The 16468-nt window shown below is 48.8% G+C and overlaps 1 protein-coding gene across 1 annotated transcript in view; it reads right to left on the bottom strand.

Moving 5' to 3' along the window:
* Positions 1–4590: 4590 nt before the first annotated feature.
* Sesn2 (sestrin 2) overlaps positions 4591–16468 on the bottom strand; it is an 18370-nt gene continuing 6492 nt past the window's right edge. Inside the window, exons 2-10 of the mRNA XM_021160713.1 lie at positions 14596–14670; positions 12333–12530; positions 11800–11982; positions 11480–11692; positions 10475–10625; positions 9920–10038; positions 9416–9606; positions 7013–7157; positions 4591–6366 (exon numbers count right to left, since the gene is read on the bottom strand). Of these exons, the coding sequence (XP_021016372.1) occupies positions 6280–6366; positions 7013–7157; positions 9416–9606; positions 9920–10038; positions 10475–10625; positions 11480–11692; positions 11800–11982; positions 12333–12530; positions 14596–14670 (1362 nt within the window). The 3' untranslated portion in view covers positions 4591–6279. The remainder of the gene's footprint in view (positions 6367–7012; positions 7158–9415; positions 9607–9919; positions 10039–10474; positions 10626–11479; positions 11693–11799; positions 11983–12332; positions 12531–14595; positions 14671–16468) is intronic.

The following is a 16468-nucleotide window of genomic DNA, read 5'->3' on the forward strand; positions in this document are numbered from 1 at the left end:
CTCGAACTCAGAAATCTGCCTGCCTCTGCCTCCCGAGTGTTTTTGTTTTTTTGAGACAAGATTTCTCAGTGTAGCCCTGGCTGTCCTGGAACTCACCGTGTAGTAGATCAGGCTGGTCTCGAACTCACAGATATCCACCTGCCTCTGCCTTCTGAGTGCTGGGATTAAAAGCCTGCACCAGCACCACCTTGAAGAGGAGAGGCTTTTAAACGGCGGCTCGTGAAACCATCTATATAAGGAAGTAAATAAAACCAGCTATAGTGACTCCCACCTGTAATTCCAGAATTTGCAAGGCTGAGACAAGGGGATCATAAGTTCCAGGCTAGCATAAGCTAGTTAATAAGATTCTAATTAATTAATTAATTAACTGGTCATTACATAATAAGATTCTAAATGCATAAAGAACTGGTCTTAAACAGGCTCATAGAGAGAGATGAGACTTTAGATGTGAAGATCTCTGGACTGCAAGTCTTTCTAGTCCATTCCGTCTTCTAATAAATATTATCTACTGAAACTACAACACCCCCCTTCCCCCTCCTGAGAGTTCCCAACATCATAGGACAAAGGCTAATTGTTTTAAATTTTTTATTTTTTTTACAGGATTGGGTATAAAACCCAGGCACAGGGCACACTGCCCCTAAGCTATACCCCTAGGCCAAAGTCCAAAATTCTACAAGACTTACCCAGGCCGTTTTCCAGCCTTGGCTTTCCTCATTTGCCCCTTTCCCGTCCTTTCAAAGCTGGATTTCTTTTCTAGATCTCTTAGGCTGGGTGTAGTGACACATACCTTTAGTCCCAGCACTTGGGAAGCAGAGACAGGCAGATCTCATGAAACACAGAAAAGTTTTTAAACTTAAAAAAAAATTATAAGTTAAAAAATATTTTTAAACAAAGGAAGAATCAAGGCAGGAAAGTGTAGGACTGTGGCACTCCATCCATGCAACAGACCTCAAGCAGGGCCAGACCTTCTCCCCTTCTAGAGTGATAGAATTTCTTGGAAATCCCTGGTAAGCATCCTCAGAGGTGCAACTTCGGACATCAGCTTTTTATTAAACCAATCAAAATGCAAGAGAGGGAGTGTTTACAAAATACCCAGGCAGGAAATGATCCAATAAAAATAAAAATATCAAAGTCTGGTCTGCACTCAACACTCTGCCAGCACCAAATATGCAGAGACAATCTTTACACAGTGCACAAATATATTATCCCGGCGCAGCAATCAAGGGCAGACACAGCCTCTCTTATGTAAGGGGTTGGAGACTAGCCTGAGGTTACAAGATCCCCTTTCAAAACAAGAATAAGGAAACAGGGTCTTTCTCTGTAGCCTAGGCTAGCTTTTAATTTGCTCTGTAGCTAAGGCTAGCCTCAGACTCAAGATCCACTTGCCTCAGCTTCCTGCAACCTTGGATTATAGGTGTGTACCACCATCCCCAGCAGACCCCAAAATACTCTGCTGCCATCAAGCACTCGTTGGAAGCTGACTTCCATCACCTGGAGGGGGCAAAACCATCAGCCATGGCATTTCCTCCACTCCAGTGCAGCTCTAAAAGGACTTAGCTAAAACATTCAGAAACCACACTCTTAATGGAGTGGGGAGGGAGGAAAGGAACGGGAGGTCAGGAGAGTTTGTGGAAAACCAGAGGAATGTAGAGACGTTCTCCAACTGTTCTCAGCTTCCAAGAAGGTACTTTAGTGGGTGGGGAGTGCTCTTAAATGTGCTGCCACTGCCGTTAATAGTCTGGAAGAGAAGTTTCTGCCCCGGCATTGGAAATCGCTTTGGAGGACCCGGTATTTCTTTCTTTGTGTTGCCAATCACAACTGCAATGTTCAATCCTGAGTTGAGTAACAATCCTACATCAGCCTCCTCCACTTGCAGGCAAATCCCAAGAGAGTGGCAACTTTGTCCCAGAATTTAGTACTCTATCTCCAGGGCTTGGTACTCATTGGCTCGGCAGCCTCTGGTGAGTGAGCGAACAGCAGAACAGGTGTTAAAGATGTCACTTTTTCGGCTCTGCCTCCAACCACTGGTCCTCTAGGGGATTCAAAGGTGTGAATTTGTCCAGCATGACTTAGTCTCCTATCTGCCTGCCCTAGGGCTCTGAAGACTCTGAAAGCAAGTGGCAGGAGATTCCTTCTGCTCCTTCTTCTACTCCCGATAAAATGTTGTAGTGTGCAAACAATTACAACTACAAAACAATTACAAAAATTGTAAAGTCAAACAAATAGATAACGATTAGTACCTAGTACCGGGCTATGTTGCTTGTGGATCAAGAGCCGTTGATTACAATACTGCAGACCAGAACAGCCAAGAGTTCCAGTGGCCAGGAGTTCAAGGCCCTGTTTAGCTACAATGAAAGTTCAAGGCCTCCACAGGCAAATGAGAACACCACCCTCTTCTCAAATAAAACAAAATAAAAATAATAAAGAGAAAGAAGGGAAAAGTGGGGAGAATCTAGTCATAGCTCTGTCTTTCACAAACTCCAAGCAGTTTGGTTGTGCCCAGGTCCTGAATTGTTGGCTGCAGTGATTTAAAACAAATTCATTACATACACACTGGAGCTGAGACTTTGAAAGTTTTCAGGTCTGTGTGCTAATTGAATAAAACATGCTTTTTAAAAAAAAAAATTCAAAATGAAGCTCGGCCATTGGTGGCACGTATCTTTAATCTCAGTGCTAGGGAGGCAAAGACAGGTGGATCTTTGTGAGTTCGAGGCCAGCCTGGTCTACATGGAGAATTCTAGGACAGCCAGGGCTACATCGTGAGATCCTTGGGGTGAAAAATGAAGAAAAAAAAAGATTCAGATTGAGAGCTAGTAAAACATCTGTGTGCACAGGTGACTGACGTCAAACCTGCCCCAGGTTTGAGCCTCGGGTCCTGAATGGTGGAAAGAGAGCATCAACTGCTTCAAAGTGTCCCTCTGATCGCCACAGCCACGCCCACACATACACACACACAAAAAAAAAAAAATTGAAAAAAAAATTGGGCCGGGTGTGGTGGCACACACTTTTAATCCCAGCACTTGGGAGGCAGAGGTAGGCCGGTTTCTGAGTTCGAGGCCAGCCTGGTCTACACAGAGAAACCCTGTCTCGAAAAACAAAAAACAAAAACAAAAAAAATTGAAAAGAAAATCAGCCAGTCTGGGAACAAAAAGCAATACAATGGTACAAAGAATGTATGGCACAGTGGCCACATGCCTTTGAGCCTGCACCCAAGCGGCAGCAGCAGGCCTGAAGAAAGCCTGAGGGCAGCCTACACGGCTATCTCAGAGGTGAAGTGTTCACAGGTCTCACGGGAAGGCTTCTAGGAGGACACACACATTTCAGTGTATGCTGGCAGTGTTCAGGGTAAATGGGAAGCGGGCAGAGAGGTCTTCGCTTAGTCACTATGTGGTTTTCCTGCTGCACTTTCTAATTCCTGGTACCAAGTAACTTGATCAAGGTCGACACCTTTAAATGAGCAGGAACAACTTTGGGGATGCCTCTAGTTCTTTTCTTCTAAGTTTTTATTTTATTTTTATTTTTTTAAATTTTGTGTGTGTCTTGTATATGCATTTGTGTTGGAGTGTGCAGAGGGGAGGGGAGTAGCTATCCCATTGTAGCCCTCTTGCCTTATTTTATGAGTTTTTGTCTTATTTTGTTTTGAGACAGAGTTTCTCTGTGTAGCCCTGGCTATCCTGGAATTCCCACTGAACATCAGGCCGGCCTCGAACGCCTATTTGCCTGCCTCAGTCTCAAGTGCAGGGATCAAAGATGTGTGCTACCATGTCCAGCTACATTCAACTTTCTAATTTGTGTGTGCTTGTGTGTATAGGCACGTGTGTGCGGGTGCCGTGTAGGACAAAGGAGAGTGTTGCATCTGCTAGATCTGGAGTGGTAGGCAGTTGTACAGGTGCCGGGAATTGAACTCGGGTACTCTGCAAGGGCAGCAAACGCTTTTAGCCTTGAGTCGTTGTTCTTCCTTTTTATGTCCTCCTCCTATTTTTAACTTTTTTTGATAGTCCTGACGCCTCAGTTCTAGACAGGAAGCATAATGATGTGGTGAGGAGTGACCCCTCAGGTGGCTATCACCCCCTCTCCCACCCTCACCCCGGTCCACAGGATGTCCACAAATGGGGAAAAACCCAGGAAGGCAGCATGCCAAGGCCTCCATCAACCAAGTCCCACAAGAACCCCGGCTCCACGGTCTCAAGTCATTTCACCTCAATGGGTTGCAGCTTCAAGGTGGCCTCCCACTACCCGGCTCAGGGCCACCTCGGTCAGAAAACACTACTGCCATTTCCCAGTCCCCAATGCCAGACATGCTAAATGGGTGGCGGGGCTGAGCACCCAAGCAATGGTGGACTTGGTTTTGTAGTGCCAGGGATGGAGCCCGGGACCTCACACACACGAGGCAAACAGAATTACTGAGCCTCAGGCTCATCCCAGTTGACTTCCAATGCCAGCGATTCCCAGTCTCGCAATCACTGGGCACAGGCAAAGGCAGGGCAGAGGTCATGAGGTCAAGTCTGTGACACAATCCCAGCTTCTGGCTTACACTAGGATGTGAACTCTGGCCTTCAGGAAACGGACAAACATCCCATTAGCAAAGACTACAAAACAAACCTCAGCACTTTTATTTCTATTACTGTTTACAAGGTCCAAGATTTCTGCACTTTAACACTGGATGCCCTTTCCCGCCCACCCAGGGGACACTGTCGGCATCATCGTGTCCCCTCTAGAACTCCCCCCCCCCCATGCTGGGGCCCCCTCCTCTCTTGCCCACCTTCACTGCAGGGAGAGCTTTCAAGCCTGGAGGGGGTACTAGTGGCTTCCCGTGCCTGCACGGGCGTCAAGTGTGGCACATTGGCCAGGCTCCTGTGGTGCCTGGCCCGATGGAGATGAGCTGGAGATGGCAGCAGGGTGTCTTGGTTCCCTCAGACAGCTCTGGACTGGTCTGAGAGGAGGCACCTATCTACTGCTGCTGGTGGAAGGGGAAGAAGGGACATCAGAATTCACAGTTGTTTGCTCTGCAAAGTGCTTGTCGGTGGTGGCTGCTTCTGCCAAGTCATCCATTTAAATCCGGGAGAGGGGACAGATGGGACACTGGGATGGGGGTGGTGTCCCTTGGAAGGCAGCCAGGAAAGGCTGACTGTGGAATAAGGGTCCCCAGGGGCCTTCAAGGTCTTGCGAGAAAAGTCAGTCTGCTGCTGATGGTTTGGCCAGAGAGCCCAGAGGAAAGCGTCAAACCTTAAGAAATGTAAGCCAATCCCCCAGTCTCCAACGTGAGGTCCAAGGAGTGGAGCCATGCAGCCCAGGGAAAGAGAACCTTGGTATATGCATCTTACTGGGTGGGCCCTGGTGCCACCTAAGAAAGGCTCAGTTTTTTTTTTTTGTTTGTTTGTTTGTTTTTTGTTTTTGGCAAACACTCTTGGCAGAACCCAAGGGATAAGGAGGTCGGGATGCCAGCCTCCGTGTGGCAATACCATCTAGAGGGACAGATTGACTCTGGCTCCACGGTGAGGTCCTCAAGACCCAAATACAGAGTTCACCAGCAGCCACTCCTTACTCTTCAGACAGCAGGGAGACCACCACGGGCTCCAACTCTCCAGAGACAGTGTGTTCTTTGGATATGTTTGGCCCCTCTCCCAGGCCCCACACCACCAGGCATGGGAGAAAAGGGTATGAGGGCAAAGGAGACAAAAGAACTGAACCCCTCCTCAGGTAACCAAAGAACAGGATGCCCAACAGAACAGGCTTTAGGGGAACTGGGCACACAGACCAGCTGTGAGCCCAACTTTCACATTGATGGGTGGGAGGCAGGTTGGGGGGCTGATGAAACTGGAGAATGAGGAAGGAGGGAAGGCAAGCTTCCTGGAGTGCTAGTCCCTGGACGTCCTTGCTCCTCTCCCACACAGGCAGCCAGGGGCTTCCCAGTCCAGGAAGGCAGCTCTTGTGGTGCCTGGGGCCCAGCCTTAGCTCTGTAGCCTTCATCTTTTAGGAGCAGGGGAAGAAAAGGGGATGTGGCCCTTGGCCTTTCCTAATCTTCTTCCAGCTCCAGGGACAGAGCTCAGACCCCAAAGTCAGTGCGACGGTTCTGTTCAGTCCAGTGAGGAAAAGGAAAATGTGGCTTGCCCTGGTGGCTGCCTGGGGCCACAGACATGCCCATCCCCAGCATGTGGTGGATAGACATGAGACAGAAAGGGTCCTTCCCGGATCTGTCTCCAGACACAGAAGTCCTTGCACAGAGGACGGTGGCCCAGGGTCAGCTGCTCCCGGGTGCTGGTCCTGCGTGTGGGGTAGTCAGGTCATGTAGCGGGTGATGGCGCGCAGGGCATAGAGCAGGGCTGCTTGCATGCGGGCTTCAAGGAGCAGCAAGTTCACGTGAACCTGGGGATGGGAGAGGACGAGGCTGGCTGACAACTCATCTTCCAGTCGACCGGTTCCCTGCCACTCACTCCACCGGCGCCTCCCACCAAGATGCCCTGACCTCTCTGCTGACTCAGTGCAATCTGGTACAGAGACGATTGCTTTACCTCCCAAGTCTGAAAAGAAGAGCTCCCAGCTAACTGGCTCTAGGGCTGGATCAAATGTCTCCATACGTAGTGTCATTGTGTCCCTTGTCATTATAAAGGGGACCCGCTCAGAGGTATCTTGCCCAAAGTCACACTGCTCCTACGTGAGGATTAAGACCCACACCTATGGCCAGGTGGTGGTGGTGGCTCATGCTAGCACCCAGGGGGCAGAGGCAGGCAGGTATCTGTGAGTTTGAGGCCAGCCTGGTATACAGAGTGAGTTCCAGGACAAGTCAAGGTTACACAGAAAAAAGGTCTCAAAAAAACCTCATACAAATAAAAAATCTGCATTTATGCCCACCTAACCTGTGGAAAACAGGGAATAAAGTACCCAATTTAAATGAAATCTGAAATTACACAGTAGAATAGAATTTAACCTGGAACAGGCCTAGGTGTACCACCCAGCAGGACCCTACCCCCTGATTCTTCGGTAGCCCTTCCCTTGTCTGTGTTGCCATTACCTTCTCTGAGTGGCGGAAGTGCCTCCAAAAGAGGTTGTACATTCTGCGGGTCGTCTTCTCAGGGTAGCAGGCCACCGTCTTGATATAGATTTTGAGGTTCCGTTCCAGGAGCTGGTTTACCTCGCCGTAATCATAGTCATCGTATCTGATGGATGGACCCGACAGCATTGCTCATGCTCTGCTCCCAGAAGCAGCCTGGCTCCCCTGCCCCCACCCCACAGAAGGAGGAACAGGGTGGCCAGAAAAGCAAGAAGGTGGGAAGCCGCGAGAAGCCTGGTTCCTCTTAGAAAAACAGCTGACATCATATGTCATCAGAGGTAACCAGGCTCGCAGAGGAACACTCGAAGTAACAATGACAGCGGGCGTGCGCTACTGAGCTCAGACTGTCTGCCAGTCATGAGCCCTCGAGAGTATACACTCCAGTCATATACAATACTCGAAGTTCATCAATTTAATTCCTGAGATTCAAGGAAGGCCCTTTCCCTAGACAACAGACAGTGACTTTCAAACACTTACTGTCCTATAGTAAAAGACACGAAGGTCAGGGAGGGCTAACCATGAAGAATGGAGCGGTTGAGGACAAAGCAGACAGGGCTAATGCTACCTCCAGACCAAACGAGGCCTAGAGAAGGCAGTTAACTCATTCGAAATCCAAAGCAAGCGAGTCAGCAGAGAGCGAGCAGCCAGGGTCTCTCCCTTCCTAGTCTGGTTTCTATGTGTGCCTGGACAAAAGGCAGGAAGGAAACACCTGAGAGCAATAAAATTAGGTGATCTCCTGAAGAGTGCGGCTGGGCTTTATGGTTGTTGTTTAGAGAGTCCTGTAGCCCAGCTGTTGAACTTGTTAAATAGCCAAGGGTGGCCATGAACTCCTGATCTTCCTGCCTTGGCCTTTCCAGTGCTGGATTTACAGGTATACATAAAAATAAATCAATTAAAAGAAAGAAAATAAAGAAAAGTAAAGGAAAAAAAACAAAACAAAGCAAAACAGAAAAAGTCAGGAGCCAGGGGATCAGCTCACAGCTGCAATCCCAGCATTAGAGAGACTAAAATAGACAGTCAGCTCTGAGTTCAAGGTGCCCTGGGCTACCATGAGACCACATCTCAAAAAGAAACAACGTTCTCTCTGTATCTCTCGGATAAGTCATGTTATTTTGGGCATTTACCTATAAGAACATGTGTGGGAGAGTGGTCAGTGCAAACTGTTTCTAAGAGTAAAAACTGCCGACAGTGCTGGTGGCCAAAGAGGCTGAGGAGTCCCAGGTCTGGGCCAACAGAGCCTCCGAGCCGACTTGGGGGTAGGGAAGAGAGGAGAACATAGGGAAGGGGGAAAAGGAACAAAAGGAGAACCAAGCCCACCCTGAAAAAACCCTAAATACTCGACAGTAAATAGCACAGGACCCCTAAAAAAGGCCTTCCTCAAACACCAGTCAGCGGACAGGCGAGATGGCTCAATGGCTAAAGGAGCTTGCTGCCAAGACAGATGACCCAGGTTTGATCCCGGGGTTCCAAATGGTGGAAGGAGAGAACCAACTCCAGCAAGTTTTCTTCTCACCTCCACATGTAGGCTGTGCCACACAGGCGTACGTGTGCACAAACATACATACCAAGAAATAAAATACACACAATTGTTTTGAAACCAGGAAGCGATTTAACAAGATAAAACATTTATCTCACAATACCATTTATTCTGTATACGTGACCACTGTCCACACGCCTGGCTCTCATGTATAATTTCCATGAGCTGCACAGTAGGTTATGAATGGAAATATCATTATTTAAAGTATGTGCTCTCTGCTGTGCATATCTGTGCTGTCCTTATTTACTGTGAGAAGAGATATGCTATTGGAAATTTACAACGTATGCACATGTTTATGTAATGTATTTGCATAGAGGTGTGTGAATACATGCACAAAAACACATGAAATCATAAGCTAGAGTACTTTGTTTGCTGGAGTAGGTCTGTAAGCCCAGCAGCTAAGATGCTAAGGCAGGAGGACTGTAACAAGTTCAAGGTTAGCCCGAATCATACACTTTTCTAGGCTCGTTGAGGTTACAGAGTGAAACCCTATCCCAAAACATCAAAAATAAATAAGGAAAATGACATAAAACAACATAAAATAAAACAAAGAGTGCTTCACTAGGCTCCACAAAGCCCTGGGTTTAGTCCTTAGTCTTCCTAAGACACCAAAGCAAAGCCTAGTTAGTTATATCTGGGAGAGAATAAAGAGTCTTGTTTAGAAAGTCTGAACAGCGAGCGTTCTTACTAGCTTTAAACCTGCATAGTTATAAGTGTGGCTGGAGATTTTATTATAGCCAAGGAGAGCACAAGAACTGAAAGCGACAGTGAACTCAGGAGCGACCCTCAGGACCCTAGGGACCTAAGCCCGGGGGATACATGCTCACCTGATGCCAAAGACGCAGTGGATGTAGTTCCAGATGGCCCTGCGGAGCATGGAGGTGTCCACGCCACTGTGCATGGCGATGGTGTTATAGGTGAGGCTGCAGGCTACCTGGAACTTCTCATCCAGCAGCTGTCCTCCCTCAGGGTAGAGCCTCTGGATCAGCGAGTAGCCATGGTCTTCCCAGGTATAGTCCTGAGGAACGGGGAAAGAGGTCACTGACCAAGACTTCGGAAGGCCAAGGCTGGCCAGAGATCTGGCCTCGGGATGTCTAGGAGTCACACTTTAGCTTTGCATAACAGACCCTGCCTGAACCAGAGATTTCACATACTGCTTGTGCGGAGCCCGAGAAACCAACCGGGTGATGATGACCTCCCAACCCACAACAGGGACCTTTCCGGTCTCCACTGCCCTCACGGGGTTTTCTGAGGTGAGGAGACTGTCAACTTAGAGCCACGTGGAGTGCTTGCCCCTGCTTCTGTGTAAATCTGAAACAAACGAACAATACCTGGGCACGGAAGGTTGGGGGGGCCTGAGTCCCTCGACGAGTGAAGTCTTCATATCCAAATGTGGGGTCCTCCACAAAGCATAGGATGTCTGGGTGTGGAGAGGGCTCCAGGATATCCGCTGAGGGCCACATCAGAAAGAAGGGACAGTGAGGCTGAGAACACAGCAGGCTCCCCGTCATCAGGAAGGTGGAGTTGGGGGCACGGGAGGAGAGTATAGCAGGGACCACAGAGAGCCCCTCCCTACACTAAGTGGGAAGGTGTTAGCTAGAGCCACCCCTGGGGAGGAGGTGACTCTTACCCAAGGACCCCCCCCCCCAGCAACAATGACAGTTTTACAGAATGGCTCAGCCTGGGAAAGACTGCGAGCTTGGCTCCATCTACCTCACACAAGCCCTGACTGAATTCAGGGCTAACAGACCAGGATTCAATCAAAGGCAAGAATTCTGAACCTCTTGGAAGGAGAGAGCAGAGGTGTGTGGAGGTATCTGTTCCCATCAGAAGCACAAAGAGAGAGGGGTGGCCCCTGGCACTGACACCTGTGATCCCGTCCATACCTGAGGGGGTCACCAGCAGGCTTTCTGACTTCTCCAGCTCAAAACGGTTCTCCATCTCCTCCTGCGAAGCCCCCTCATCCCGCAGCAGGCTCTCCTGAAGCTGCCTCATGCGTTCCATCAGAGCTTCTACGTCCCGAGCGGCTTCAAAGCCCTGTAGGAAGGACCCAGGAATTAGCATCTGCTCCCTTCACGACCTTCTGGAAGACTCTACTCAGCTCTTCCACATTCCTGGCTTCCCTGAGTGATCAGAAAGAACTAGGGTAATTTCTGAGCCAGACAACACACTGGGCAGCCCACGTAGCCTGTGATGTAGCCTGTGTATTCATGATGTAGACCAGTGGCCTTGAATTCAGAGCCCGGCCTGCCTCTGCCTTCTGAGTGCTGGGATTATCGTGGTTTCTGTTGTTTGTGTTTTAGTGCTGTTGCTGATTGACCTTAAGGCCACAAACAGGCTGGACGAGCAATCTACCACTGAGCTATATCAAAACCCAAATTTTGTATAGTCAACTGGACAGAAAAAAAAAAAAATGTCAGATACAGTGGCTCACGGGTGGGAGAGTGAGGGTAGTCACAAGTTTGAGGATAGCCTGGGCCACAGAGTAATAGCCTATCTCAAACTAACAAAGCAAATCCAAAACATCCATAACAACAAGGAAAATCAGCTGGCGTGATGGTGCACGCCTGCCATCGCAGAACCACTAGACGCCATGGTAAGTTCCAGGCCATCCCAGGCTTATCTCAACAGAGTAATAACAAAGCCAGCTGACGTCAGTTTTAAGAGGCTGTGTACTGCAGTTAGGTCAAGCACCCCGTAGCTTACTCCTCATAACCCACTGTAGCTAAGTTTTAATCCCAAGTAACAGGTAAAAGAAACTTTTGAAAGCCAGGCAAGTTTGCTGGACTCTCTCCCTATGGCGAGACAGGCAAGCAGGCAATGGTTTCTATTCCCAGAGCAGAGGCCACACTAGTTTTCGCCCACATCAAGACCCGGGACCAACGGCTTACCCCTGAGTTGTTCAGTGGGTCCCCGCTCGGGGGGGTGCCTTGCTCACTGGGAGGCGAAGGTGCCTGGGAGGCAGGGCTGCCCTCTGCATCTCCCTCAGGAAGTATTCCACAGCCAAACACAAAGGAGGCCAGAGAGTGGCAGTGGGTAAGCAGGACCAGCGCTTGGATGAGTTCGGCCAGGGACCAGCTGTGCTCGCCAGTCTTCAGCAAGGCCTGGAAGGGAGGGAGAGATAAACGAACCCACTCGGCGGTTGCCCTTGGCTGCCCCAGCCCAGCCCATGGGCTTTCTCAGGGTCCCCAGCTCGCTCTGCCTGTCATACCTGGATATGCTCCTTGGTGATGAGCCACGGCCGATGCGCCAGTAACTTGTTGATCTCGCTGAGCTTGCGGAGTTTCTCAGGGGCCCGGTGAAGGCCCAGCAGCCACTCGGGGTCACCGCCGGTCTGCAGGAACTCAGTCATGTGGGTACCCACTAGGTAAGAACACTGGTGACGGGCAGCAGCCTGTGGGGACAGGGTCAGTGAGCCTGAGTTACCTTCTTTCTGTGCCCCATTCTGGGAAGACCCCCCCTTAGGATCTAAAAGGCAGGAAAATCTATGTTCTAACTTCAGCTCTGCTACCAGCTTGCTGGTCAGTGACCCCTTTGCACCTCACTGTCTTCGTTTGCAAAGTATACACCTAAAGATGCCTCTCTTCAAAATCCTAAAATTCCATGAGGTAATAAAGCTCGCTACTTCCTCTTCACCTTAAAAAAAAAAAAAAAAAAAATCAACCCAGGGGAGTCCTCAAATGAACCCGAAGCCTGTAACGCCAATTGTTCACCCCTGTGAGCACCACGCTCTGACAGACTTACCATGATTGCAATGTAGTGGCGCCAGGAGCTGGCCAGGGGCCCATCCGTATGCAGCAGCAGGTAGTGCAGGCGCCAGAAGCTGCTAAGGTAGTCCGGGTGTAGACCCATCACCACCGCCAGGTTGTCCACCCGCCCTAAGGACATCAGGGCCTCGAGCCCCAGGTGCTGCTCCAGGCTCTCAGCTCCTTCCCGAAGGATCTGCCAGGCAAAGAAGAGCGCATGGGTTCTCTCCTGCTCCCCCACACCGACCAATCTTCCTTGTTATGTATATGGTTATATTATATAGATATAATAGGAGACTGAACAGTACCAACCACATCGGAAAGAAACGGATTAAGCAAACACTATTAGGCAGCTTATATAATATCTGCTATACATCTAGTGCTCTCCAAATGCTTCATATTATACTTCATATAATACTCCATATTAACTCAATTCTCAAAACAGTTCAACTTTCCTGCTTTTAGTTTGTAATGAAAACATGTTTTTCAGTGCTGAGGATCGAACCTAGGGCCTTACAGCTAGACAAGCATGCTATGCGCTTCCTCTGACCTTTTCCCTTTTTTTTTTTTCTCTTCCTTTCTTTGAGACAGGGCTTCTCTGTGTGGCCCTGGCTGTCCTGGAATTTACTCTATACACCAGGCTGGCCTCGAACTCACAGAGCTCTACCTGCCTCTCTGCCTCCTGAGTGCAGGGACTAAAGGCCTGTGCTACCACTTCTGGCTTCCTTCTCTCTTTTATTTATGAAGACTTAGGCAAAGAACTAAGAATGGTTGCTGGGGCTGGGGAGTGTGACTTAGTGGTAAAATGAATGCTTAGCATGCATGAGGCCCTGAGCTCAATCCTTAGCAGTAAGAACTGAATACAGTTTCTCTTGGCTTCATAGAATTTCTGTTCTAAGATGGCAGACGCAGACAGCCATGGAGGGTAGGAGGAAGTGTAGCAGAGTGTCCATGTCCTGAGTGTCTTTTCACGTAGAGCCTTTTAACATTATCGGACTTTTTTTTTTTTGTACAGGGTCCCATATGGTTCAGGCTGGCCTCAAACTTCTGATCGTCTTGCCTCTGCCCCCGCCCCCCCCAAGTGGTCGGATGATAGGCTTATGTGGCTCTAAGGGTCTAGTGCAGGGCTTTGCAGATGGCCTCTTCCCCCTTTTCTTCCTCCTTCTCTCTTTTACTTCTTTGTTTTACTTCTTTGTTTGTCTGTCTGTTTGCTGTGGATCCCGGGACTAAATCCAAGGCCTTGTGCTTAGGAAGCAAGAGTTCTGTCACTGAGCTACATCCCCAGCCTTGATTCATTCATCTAACAGATAGCTACCCAATTATGACTCTCATTGAGTGTCGCAACTTGTCCTGTGAGGTGAATACTATTATTTTCCTCCATTAATAGATGGAGAAACCAGATCTGCTTAAAACCACAGATCTGATAAATGACAGAAACAGGATTCTAATCTAGATGAACTCCTAAGGCCTCTTGTTTCTTTCCTTTCATTTTTTCCTAATAAAAGACAAATTATTTATAAGCAGAAAAAATAAAATACAAGAACACTATGTAAGGTTAAAAATGCTGGGATACAGCTGGGCGTGGTGGTGCACGCCTTTGATCCCAGCACTTGGGAGGCAGAGGCAGGTGGATTTCTGAGTTTGAGGCCAGCCTGGTCTACAAAGTGAGTTCCAGGACAGCCAAGGCTACACAGGGAAACCCTGTCTCGAAAAACTAAAAACAACTAAAAACAAATAAATAAATAAATGCTGGGATACAGGCTGAGACCGCAGTGGGTTTGTTCCTCTCACATTGCAAAGGAGATAAGCTCTGACTTGGGAGCCTTGAGCTTGGCCCTGTCACACTATCATTTCATCTGTCTGAACCCATTCCTTGGCAGAAAATGAGGTTGAGAACAGCCCAGCTTCAAGAACTTTCTAATGGGTGGGTAGGGAAGTGGGGGGCGCTATGGGGGACTTTTGGGATAGCATTGGAAATGTAATTGAGGAAAATATGTAATAAAAATATTGCCTTTGATCCCAGCACTAGGGAGGCAGAGGCAGGTGGATTTCTGAGTTTGAGGCCAGCCTGGTCTACAAAGTGAGTTCCAGGACAGCCCGGGATATACAGAGAAACCCTGTCTCGGGAAAAATAAAGACAAGACAAGACAAGAAATTACATAAATCAGGAGTGGGGAAAGAAAAGAGCCCAAGCTTCCCGTTTCTATGCCCTTTGCTTCTAGGGACTGAAGACTCCTAACTGCCCCCACTTCCAAACTCACCTCTTCCACTGGAATGAAAGCGCTGGGCCCTCGAGAGCCTCGCCGGACCTGGCCCTCCCGGCCCTCCCGATGCTCCTACGGGGAGACACATGGTGGTTATTTGGCAGAAGGGAGGACAGAGAGGACTTTCTGTGAGCTCTCTAGCCCCCTTCTCCAACCCTGAATGACACTGAGTTTCTAAACTATCTTCTTGGTATAATACCAGCCTGAACGGAGGAACCAGAGGGAACACTTAGATCCCTGCATAGCAAATGGGCAAGAGAGAGAAGAATCAAAGCTGAGCTGCTCAGGGACTCAGGATCCAGAAATCCAGTCTGGCTGCATGGGAGGGGCCCAAGGAAGCAAGCAAGTCACAGCTTTCTGTCGCCTGTTCCCAGAAGGCCAGGGTCTTGGTGGTCCCAGAGGACTTGTATAGTAGAAAGAATTCTTTACAGAGGGCAAAGTCATGGTTCAGTGGGTAAGTGTGAAGACCTAAATTCAGTCCCTGGGCACCCACATGGTAGAAAGATACCCGACCCCTACAAATTGTCCTTTGACCTCCAACACACAAGCTGTGATTTATGAACACAATGCATTTTTAAAACCAAGAGATCAGGCCAGCAGTGGTGCATACCTTTAGACCCAACAACTCACGAGGCAGAGGCAGGTGGATCTCTGTGAGTTCAAGGCCAGCCTGGTCTACAGAGCATGGTCCAGGACAGTCAGAGCTATGCAATGAGACACTCACAATCTGGGGTTGAGGGGAAGACTCTTTTCAACTAAGAAGGCTTTATATTCCAAAGCCAGTTCCCACCCTCTGTGCCTAGGAAGCCCCAGTCCCCCTCAAATGATCATTTTCCTTTCCTTTTTGTCTTCTCTCCAATGCTGAGGAGGAACCTAGGCGGCAAGTCTGGTGTGCATGCGGGGCACATTCTACACTGAGCCGCACCCCCCTCAAGGCCCTGCAAACAGTCATTGGTTTATCCCTCTCCCCACAACGTCTAGGCTATCTCCGCTCTCAGCCTCACCAACTGTTCCTGCCTGCACTACCCTGCCCTCTCCTAACCAACTGCTACCCAGTATCCGCCCTGTAACCAAATTTTTTTCAAGCATGAATCTGATCCTTAAAACTCACACCTTCCCTTACCAAAGCCTTCCAGAGGAAAGAGTGGTCAAGCCCCACCCCGTCTGGGACTTGATAGTTCTCCAAGGTCTACTGCCAGGCCTTCATTCGTGACCCCACAATTCCTGGTGCTTTTGCTACCACAAACACTGTCCACTAAGGCCTCTTTTAAGTTGCTCTGTTCCCACACCACATTTTGTGGAGAGCAGGGCCGGGTCATTCTGTGAATAAAAACAGAAAGCAGAGTGTGCCGTGGGGACAGGGGGGGCACCCCAAGGAGGATGTGCAGGCTGGGGGTGGCAGCTGTTCTGACTTCAGCTTCTTTGAGCTGAAGCTATGTATTCAATGAAGCTACTTCTCCTGTCCCTTGATACGAGGTCAGGGAGAACATTCTATTTATTCATCCAGTGTCTGAATGTTGGTGTGGGGGGTCTCCATACCATCAGCCTTGACATCATTGATCCAAATAACAGTTCTGCCTTCACTACAAAAGACCTGTCCCCTGAGCCCTTTCTCCTGGTAAGATCCTGACTTAGGACCTCAGATGTTCAAGGACTCAAAACTATACTTGAGCTTCTATCTATCTATCTATCTATCTATCTATCTATCTATCTACCTTTCTTTCTTTCTTTCTATCTTTCTATCTATCTATCCATTTTTTTTTTTTTTTTTTTTTTTTTTTGAGACAGGGTTTCTCTGTATAGCCCTGGCTGTCCTGGAACTCACTCTGTAGTCCAGGCTGGCCTTGAACTCAGAAATCCACCTGCCTCT

Source organism: Mus caroli, chromosome 4 (assembly GCF_900094665.2).
Source record: "Mus caroli chromosome 4, CAROLI_EIJ_v1.1, whole genome shotgun sequence".
In the NCBI taxonomy this organism is placed as follows: domain Eukaryota; kingdom Metazoa; phylum Chordata; class Mammalia; order Rodentia; family Muridae; genus Mus; species Mus caroli.